Genomic DNA, 9783 nt, shown 5'->3' on the forward strand with positions numbered 1-9783 from the left:
TGTTTGCAGTAACTCGGTATAACCATAGTGTGCAGCCCTTCTGCTGCCATCAGCATCCCAGCAGTGGGAATACAGGTGGCTTTGGCAAGAGGTGTGTGCAGGAAGGAGGTGGCTGGCCCAGGGGACACCACCAGCCTGGGGATGCTCCCCCAGTGATCTCCCTGAAGGACACCCCTGATGTCCCAGCTACCCACCCCGAGGATTACAAGCTTTGGGACCTCTATCAAGCTGTTTTTGTCACCAGCTCCCTGCTCCCTTTGCTTTCCATCCACAGAGTAGGTGTCTTGTGTCTCAACCATGTAAAAAACATGATAGCCACACACTGACCATTGTTACTGCAAGTGGTGACTGGTTCACTGTGCTTTTACTGTCCAGGTAGCAGTTGGGATTAAAGATGAAAACCCTACAAACCCACACCAAGGATCAGAGCCACTTTAGGTCACATTTCAACCAGAGTCATGTGTCAAATCAGTTATCCTGCAATGGCATTCACACCGTTTCAGATCTAGGGAAGTCTGAGTTTCTGCAGCTTGGTCCTATCCAATTTCCTGGTGCCCACAGAGGGAGAGTGAATAATTCATCTCCCATCCTCCATCTCCCTTCCTGTTTAGGTTTCATCTCTGTTTCACCCCTGTGCTGATGTTTCTGTGCAACAGCACAGCCAGCGTCAGCAGTACATGGAGCAAGAGAAATAATGTGTGAACAGTATGAATGATAAGATCTCCAGACAGGTCCCACAGTAAGCCTTATTTTTAGTTCCTCTTCTGAGGAATAACTTTAGCACTTACACTGTTGTTATTGTCTATTATTAATTCAGCAGTAGCACAGAGAGGCCCTAATTGAATTTGGAGCTGTGTTGTACCGAGCGCCATGGAAATACACAGTGGGACACAGTACCTGGAGAACACACAATCTGCTTGGGAACGTGTCCCTGCGAGAAGGAGTTTATTTGATCTCCCTTGATGTTTTAAGATATGCAAATAAGCAAAACGGGTGCCAATGTTAGCAAGAAAACCTATTTTATCTTATGAATTTTTAAATATCGTGTTTCCATTTCTTTGTTGTTCCGATGTTTCTTCACATTGCCTAACATCTTTTTTTTTAAAGTGTGATGAAGATTTGTCAAGTGTCGTTTGAGTTACAGATCATTAGGAGATTCATTTAAGAAGTTGCAGGTGTTTTACTATATACTTCTCTTTTTTTTTAATGAAAATATAACATTGTCTGTTATTACCTGTATGTGTATACACACGTTTTCAATAAATACAGCAAGGTATTTAATACTTTTTTTTTTTTTTTTCATGGTTCTGTTACAGAAGCTTCATTCCAGGAAAGACTTATTTGCTTCAATGCTTTTTCTCTTATCTAAGGCACTCTTCATTGGCTGCCCTGTATATTCAGTGCTGTGGAAGAAAACCAAACACACCCAAAACTAATTCATAAAATTCAGCCAATTCATATTTCCAAGCTGGCTCAGCAAACTTTGTTATGCTGTGACAACCGTGGGTAGCTTTGCATAAAGCTTCCAGCAGCACAGCCCGCCTCTGCCTTGGGCTTTCCATTCTCGTGGAAGCTGGTGGGCAAGTTTCAAACCACCAATGCCAGCAAAGCTCCTGCTCTCCCTGCCTCATATTCTCCCGCATTTCATAAAATCCTTGAGGTTGGAAAAGACCTCTAAGATCACCCAGTCCAACCACCAGCCCATCCCCACCATGCCCACTGACCACATCCCTCAGTGCCACATCCACACAGTTCTGCAACACCTCCAGGGACGGTGACTGCACCACCTCCCCGGGCAGCCTGTGCCACTGCAGCACTGCTCTTTCAGAGAAGAAATCTTTCCTAATATCCAACGTGAACCTCCCCTGGTGCAACTTGCAGCTCCACAGGCTGAAAACCTCCCAGCAGCCTGGCTGCTTCCTGCTCCTGATACTACCCAAAGTGCAAGCAAAGGAGCAGAAGGCCACGCCAGTGCCATCCACAGCACTGCTATGGGAGAGGTGAGTTGTGCATTCATGGTGGGGTCACTGTCCCTGGAGGTGTTCCAGAACCGTGTGGATGTGGCACTGAGGGATGTGGTCAGTGGGCATGGTGGGGATGGGCTGGCAGTTGGACCAGGTGATCTTAAAGGTGTTTTCCAACCTCCATGATTCTGTGGATGCATACAAAGGCCACATCTGCGTGTGAGAGGCTGCTACACTCCTGTTAGGAAAAGTTCTGCTCTGATCAGCTTGTTCAATCATCTTTATCAAAAAAAAAAGACAGAATAGAATCTTCAGCTCTCTTCGTTTGAATAAAAAGAATCCACAGGGGGCATCTTCTGTGTGTAAGTTTGCTTAACCAGATCCTTGTGACTGAAATTCTTCTTCTAAGCTTTTTCTTTAATTTGTTTTGCAGGGACCTCCTATCTTTCCTTTTTTCTTCCCAAATTTTATTTGGGAGGATATTCCCAATATTTATTTGGCAAGGACACCTTCTCCTTGTTTTTCCTTCACCCTGCCAAGCCTTACTGCCGCCTGGAAAAAGCAGGTTGACGTGGAAAGAGCGACACAGACATAAGTGCGAAGGAGCAGGGAATGGAGAAGACGAGGTGAGCACCCAGGAGCTGTCAATGCCCTCTCCAGGACAAGATGGCGCTCGCTATCCCAGTGCGAGCCTGCTGCGCCTTCGCCACCATTCTGACCCCGCTCCCCTCCCGTAGCGCCGCGCGCCCCTTGCTCTCGCGAGATCTCATATGCGGTATGCTGCGTCAGCTGGGGCGGGGCGACTATAAATAAAGCGTGCGCAGAGTGCCTCGCTCCTTCCGGCCCGGCGCGGGGACAAAATGGTGGGTGCTTGTCGTGGCGCTGGCTGGGCCTGGCGTTGCCATCCCTCTGGTATCACTGCCATCCCTGCCCCAGTGGCTGCCAGGCCATCATTCAGCTGCCCCCCCGCCCCTGCGGGAGGTGTTGCGGAGCTCATTTTGGGGCTCTGTCACCGTGGGCGGGCGAGGCCTTAGCGTGGGGTCGCTGGCGGGCCTGGTGCCCGCGGGTGTGGGATCTCTGGCGAGATGGTGGGCAGCTGTGGGCTCGCGGTCACTGGTGAGGTTTGCGTGCCTCTTTTAGGAGGGGCTGGGCTGCTTTTGTGAGGAGCTGCCGGCAGTACGGGCTGCTTGCCGCGATAGGCAGGCCGTGCTGTGCTCCAAGGTCACGAGTGCCGATGTCAGTGCTTAGAGCGGGGCTTTTCCCCCTCTGTTGGCTCCTGCTTGAATGGCGTGGCTGTAGAGAGGAGCTGAGTGCCCACGTAACTGCATAACGATGCTTCTTTCAGCTGTGGGATCGAATTGCATGGTGGAGTGTGCCACGCCCATGCAGTGGTATTGTGCTGGCAGCCTTTAGTCTTAAGTGTCAAAACTATATTCTGGGCCTTGCCACGAGGTTCATAATCCCAGTAGAAAGCCCTTTTGGAGACTGCTGTGCTTCTTAATGCATCTTCTTTACTGGTGCATTTTTTAAAGCCTTTTCATTATTAGTGTTTGTGTATTGGATATTAGTGAATCTCTGAAGTAAGTGTAATATATTTATTTTCTCTTTTTAGTCTCACCGCAAATTCTCAGCCCCCAGGCATGGGTCCCTGGGCTTCCTGCCCCGTAAGCGCAGCAGCAGGCACAGGGGCAAGGTGAAGAGCTTTCCCAAAGATGATCCCAGCAAGCCTGTCCATCTCACTGCCTTCTTGGGGTACAAAGCTGGGATGACTCACATTGTCCGTGAAGTCGACAGACCTGGGTCCAGTATGTATAAATCTTCCCTTATGAATGGCAAAAAAGATAACATACTTCATAGGTAGCTGTGAATTTTAACCCTGCCTTAGCTTTGCACCTTGTTCAGTAGGTGTTTCTGCTGAGTGGGTGAGGTATAAAGAAGGCATCCCAAACCATTCCTACTTTGTTGTGAATGATATCGTAGCAGCTAGAGTTCACATCTGGCACTAGTTGTCCTATTAGTGGTCCTCTTTCTGACATGCATGAGAACTTGCACAGGAGCCTCATATGTTGGTTTAGCTATACTCTAATGTGCTACTTAAGGTTTTTTCTTGATGGACAGGTCAAAGTAAATCAGCTGAATCATTGTTACCTTTGTGAAAAGAGTTTGTCTCCTTTAAGCTTGAAACTGTCTGAGAGTGAGGAAGAGCACAGCTGCTGCTGGTTTAACCTGTATTTCTATCTCACTGCAGAGGTGAACAAGAAGGAGGTGGTTGAGGCAGTCACTATAGTAGAGACCCCTCCCATGGTCATTGTGGGCATTGTGGGCTATGTGCAGACTCCTCGTGGTCTCCGCAGCTTCAAGACCATCTTTGCTGAGCACATCAGCGATGAGTGTAAGCGTCGCTTCTACAAGAACTGGTAAGAGAGCAGGGCTTTCACTTGTTGACCTATTTTTCCTTCTAGGTTGCAAATTACCATAGTGTAGCTTCTTGATTCAGCTTTTCCACTGTTGGCATTTGGCCTTAGTGACCTGGTGTAATATGGCGTCCCATATTTCTGGGAAGGCGACAGCATAGCATAAGTGCTATTCTTGACATGGGGTGACAATACTAGTTTTGGCCTGAGCTCTCCTTAATAGGCTACGTATGATGATACTTCGACGGGCGGACATAAAGAAATCGCCACTGGCGCTTGTTGTTGAATGTCGAGTCCTGACTGTAGCCCTGTTTTCTCAGGAAAGGGGAGGATGAATGTTACTTTTGATTACTGTTCCGGGTATGGTTGTTGTGATTTCAGGTATGCACAATTTGCCTGAGTGTGGCTCCAGCATGTCTAGAGCTCACAGCTTGTTTATGAACTTTGCAGGCAGGGAAAAGTAGTGCGATAATTGTCTCATGGGGGTTACAGTAATGACCTTACTGTCAGGCATAGCTCAGGCTTACGGGGGGGAAATTGCAGTGTTCTGTAGCAGATAGCAGTCATCTGACGCAATTGCTTTAAAGATCTGTTTTTCTGTTATTGTTCAACATCTCTCTACAGTCTTTTGTCTTCTGTACTATGAATATTAATGTGCTTTGGGATTCATGGCAGCTCCGCTCAGCTTTGGCAATCTTGCCTTTGTCTGATGAGCTCCAGGCTCCGCTTGCCAGTGGAAAAGATTGCTTAGAAGCTGGCAATGAGCCACAACTGGCTAAGGTGGCAGCTCCTTCCGCTCGTCCCCCTTCCCTGCGGGATCGATGAAGGGCTTAGCCAAACCTTGTCTCTGCTCTGCTCCTGAAGGCACAAATCCAAGAAGAAGGCCTTCACCAAGTACTGCAAGAAATGGCAAGATGAGGAGGGCAAAAAGCAGTTGGAGAAGGATTTCAATAGCATGAAGAAATACTGCCAGGTTATTAGAGTCATGGCTCACACTCAGGTAAGTTTCCAGAGTTCAGGTACACAGTAAAAACAACTAAGATTGCAAGAATAAAGCCTGGTCTATCTCAGCAGTGAGATTTTTACTCACCCCACAGTGTAGTGATAACTGTTAAGCATATGATGAATCCCAATGGTCTTCATTCTGTATGAGGTGTACACTCACAGTGTGCATGAGAAGCCTTGAGGGGAGCCACAGACCATCTTCTACATCTGTGCTGAAAAGAGGCTGAACCATAATGGGCACTGCTTGGACTTGGTCCTTGTTGATGCCAGGCTCTCAATTCAGCTACAGGTGGAAATAGACCAGATATTTAACTTTGTGTGGTTGTGGAGTTTGAAGGTGTTCTGCAGGGGCTGGAGTTACTCAGGCTTTCAGTGGCTTCTCCAAGGAGCCAGTGGAGGAGGTATTCTTCTGAATGGTGGTGGTGTCTGCCTAGCTGCTGAGTGTTGTGTCAGGCTTTCTTGAGGTGTAATTAAATCTGTGAGTTAGCCACAAGCATGGTAAGATGTCTAATTACAACTTTGATTTTAATAGAACTAGTTTCCAATATTAGATAGCATTGACAGCATTGCAGCTGCTCTTAAGTACTCCTATCAATCCCTCCATTCTAAATATAAACTGTAAATGTGGCTGCTATTCAGTTACAAAAAAGATCAGGCCAGGACTGGAATGATACTGGGACAGTTGATACAAGGTCAGTCTGGAAGAACAGAAACTAAATTTCATCTTTTGTCTTCCAGATGCGTCTGCTTCCCCTGAGACAGAAGAAGTCTCACCTGATGGAGATCCAGGTGAATGGTGGCACTGTTGCTGAGAAAGTGGATTGGGCTCGGGAGAAGCTGGAACAGCAGGTCCCTGTGTCAAGTGTCTTCGGCCAGGATGAGATGATAGATGTCATTGGAGTTACCAAGGGCAAGGGATATAAAGGTAATTACATGGAAGCTCTATGTAGTCACAGTATGCATTTTAATAAAACCCTGGCCTTTGGTTCTCACAGTTGAGTGGGCCAAGAGCTGAGGAGGTATTGCTGTCACAGTTCGGTGATGAAACCATGGAATAAGCGCTGGGCACAGCGCCTGACATCCGTGAGGAGTCATTCCATGCTGCCTTCCTTCTGAGAACAACACTTCCTAGGGACAGCCAGGGAGGGAACATGCACAACTTTAGGACAGTGTGTTTCAAGAAAAGCAATTAATTCCTGGAGTGTTATGTCTAGGCTTCCCTTTTGTTGCTCAGGGACAGTGCTCAAAAGGTCTTTTGAGCTCTGAAAACTGAAGTCATCGCAGCTTGATGAGAAACATAAACACTGCTTGGATTTCCTGTTCCAGGTGTTACCAGCCGTTGGCACACCAAGAAGCTGCCCCGCAAGACTCACAGGGGTCTGCGCAAGGTGGCCTGTATTGGTGCATGGCATCCTGCTCGCGTGGCTTTCTCTGTGGCCCGTGCTGGTCAGAAAGGGTATCACCATCGCACTGAAATCAACAAGAAAATCTACAAGATTGGCCAGGGTTACCAAATTAAGGATGGAAAGCTGATCAAAAACAATGCATCGACTGATTATGACTTGTCTGACAAGAGCATTAACCCCCTGGTGAGTTGTAACAGCTGTGTGGAAAGAGTTGCTGCCTTCTGAGGCAACTGGGTGTGGTACAAGATGTGAAATGATTGAATGAAGAGCACTTGAGGAAAAACTCAGCTGCTGTGGGTGGTGGTGCTGCTGAGTCATTCTCAGTGTTGACTTGTGTAACTTTTGCTGACTGCATTTAATAATTGGCAGCAGTATCAAGGGATGCTAGGAATGATACTCATGTAAATAAGGAATAATTCAGCCATGAAAGCAGTTTTTTGTCAGCCTCAAAATTGCTAGTGTTCTTAGCAGAATTCATGTAGCAGGAAGTAAATTGCTGTAGCGAGAAACTTCTTCAGTGAAAGATGATAGAAAAAGTGGGGGATATCAGTGGATGAAGGAATGGCCAAGTTCCAGAATTGGTGCAGGAGCTTCTGGCTGTGGGCACATGTAATCACTGATCTCACTTTACGGTGTGCACTGACTGTTATCTCCCTATCCAGGGTGGCTTCGTCCACTATGGTGAGGTGACCAATGACTTCATCATGCTGAAAGGCTGTGTTGTTGGGACCAAGAAGAGGGTCCTAACCCTGCGCAAGGTAAGTAGGGCAGACATCTGTCAGGTGGGTTGGAACAGCTTCTGTCAGCTGCATTACCTCTGGTTCAAGTGTCTTTGCTTGCTGCTGTGGGGGTTCTTAGATTCTTTGCTGGTGGGGGCTGATCACTGTTGTACAAACTATAAGTGTGAGTTGGCTTGTTAGCAAATGCTCCTTGTGTAATAGCAGCTGAAATATGAAGTCGGAGTGACTTAAGTAGTGTTCTGGAGATAAGGAGAAAGTCACCAGCTTTCTGGCAGGTTGAAAGGGTGCTGCTGCTGGACTCACCTGGCATCTCTCTTGTAGTCCCTGCTTGTGCAGACCAAGCGTCGGGCCCTGGAGAAGATTGACCTGAAGTTCATTGACACAACCTCCAAATTTGGTCATGGCCGCTTCCAGACAGCTGAGGAAAAGAAGTCTTTCATGGTAAGGATATTATCTAAAGCTGGCAAGTTTCTCGGTGTTGCACATATCTTCTTGTGTTGGCACTGCCTTTGTCTTGAAACAGCTCCTGGTGGTAGTGTTTGCAGTGGGCTGTGGGTGGCATTTTCCATTTGGTGCATGAGGAAGTGGAGCTGTAGTCCCTGTGCTTTTTCAATGTCTGTCCTTTGCAAGGGCAGTGTGCTGGTTAGCAGCTTGATAGATGCACAGGAGCTTCCCCACTAGGTGGCACCAACGTTTCTTACTCACTAAATTTGAAGTCTGATTTGATGCTGTCTGACTGTCAAGTTTGGCTTTCTGCTGAAGCTTTTAGCTTCCAGCAGGTGGCATCATTGAGGACTTTTATTTGTAGTAAGAGGAGAAGAATGTATTTAAAAAAAAAAATAATAAAACTGCAAAAAGTTAATTGTGGTTGTGGTTATCAGTGGAGTACACTGTTAACTTTTTTTTTCTTTTTTCTCTTCTAGGGACCACTCAAGAAAGATCGTATTGCGAAAGAGGAGGCAGCTTAATCTGTGGAACTGTCTTGTGTTCTGTGGCCTGTATGCTGCCAGATCAAAAAATAAAGATTTTAAAGAATTTAACTTCGTTTCTTGATTTACATATAGTTGCATCAAGTCAGGCACTCTGGGTTCAGGCTTATGGGATCAACCAAACAAAAACCTCCCATTCATGAATATCCCAATTCTAACAGGATTGCTGTAATGAGTAAGAAGCTGTCATTGCTCTTTTCATCCAGTGAAGATTTTTGTGCAGAGTAGGGCTGTATGTGGTTGTGTGAATTAATGGGGAATACCTTGGTAGCTGCAAACACTAATCCTCTGCCTGGCAGCTAGGGCTCCTTTGCATTGAACTGTTGTTAAAATTAATGGAACTGTTTTAGGCAGTTGATACATCACTGAATTTTGCATAAGTGCCTGTGGTGGGTGGCTGGCACTTCCACATGACAAATGTAACTTGTGTAGTACTCTCAAGCATGTAGCTGCTTGATGATAGGAAATGGGCCTACCTGGGAGGAGGGGAGAGTGATATTTTCACCACGCTCCCTCAGTCTAATGCCAAGGAGGGAACACTGTATGTGTTGCTGGTGTTGCATTACTGGCTGGCTGAAAATATTCCTCTGATCTTAGGGGGAGAGGGGGGGGGCAGTTTGGCTGCTGTTCCCAGCTGGGTTTCCTTGGTGTAGGATTGGAGATGCAGCTCTTGTGCACAGACTCAGCTCTGTATAGCAGGAGTCCTGACAAGCATTGCGTTTATGGGAGCTGTGGTGTTATACCAAGAAAGGCAGCACAGCCCTGAGCGCCTGGGTGCCTCCAGCCACAATAGTGAGATCACTCGTGCTTTGGGCCATAGCCTGACTGAAGGCTCATGTAAATTTAGATAACTGTGCTGGTGTAGCCTTTGCTGCCCATAATTGGAGAGGAGACTGTGATTAAGGCAATAACCCTCCAGATTTACACACCAAATGAATTGGCATGTGGATCTGCACTGAGATATATCCAGGGCAGTGCTGTTTGCTTTGATGGGAATGGAAAAGGATGGATGTAGAAAATACTTTTCACCATGATGCATAAGAACCTTTTAAGAGTTAAAAGGTGGCCAGGAGAAAGAAAAACATTTACCTTGTTTCCCTAGAAACCAGACTCCATGACTGCACAATCTGGCTGGCTCGCTGTCAGCCTCGTTTAACACATGAACCTGTTGGCTGCTTTCAGCCAAGTGTAACAAGAGAGGTCTCAACAACCAATTTTAACTTGATTTTTTTCACAAGTCTTACTCAAATTGGCAGGCAGGTAGA

General features: G+C 46.8%; 1 protein-coding gene and 1 non-coding gene across 2 annotated transcripts; both read left to right on the plus strand.

Annotated features, from left to right (window-relative positions):
• Positions 1–2729: 2729 nt before the first annotated feature.
• Positions 2730–8569, plus strand: RPL3 (ribosomal protein L3). Its single transcript, XM_031600202.2, has 9 exons — positions 2730–2827; positions 3577–3769; positions 4213–4381; positions 5243–5378; positions 6122–6308; positions 6710–6972; positions 7452–7547; positions 7851–7970; positions 8453–8569. Exons 1-9 carry the CDS (start codon positions 2825–2827, stop codon positions 8495–8497), a joined length of 1212 nt encoding a protein of 403 aa, XP_031456062.1. The 5' UTR covers positions 2730–2824; the 3' UTR covers positions 8498–8569.
• LOC116233531 (small nucleolar RNA U83B) lies at positions 6414–6506 on the plus strand. The gene has a single exon (XR_004167981.1). It is a non-coding gene; the product is annotated as a small nucleolar RNA U83B (small nucleolar RNA).
• Positions 8570–9783: the final 1214 nt, after the last annotated feature.

The sequence above is a fragment of the Phasianus colchicus genome, chromosome 1 (assembly GCF_987193195.1).
Source record: "Phasianus colchicus chromosome 1, bPhaCol1.hap1.1, whole genome shotgun sequence".
Taxonomy (NCBI): domain Eukaryota; kingdom Metazoa; phylum Chordata; class Aves; order Galliformes; family Phasianidae; genus Phasianus; species Phasianus colchicus.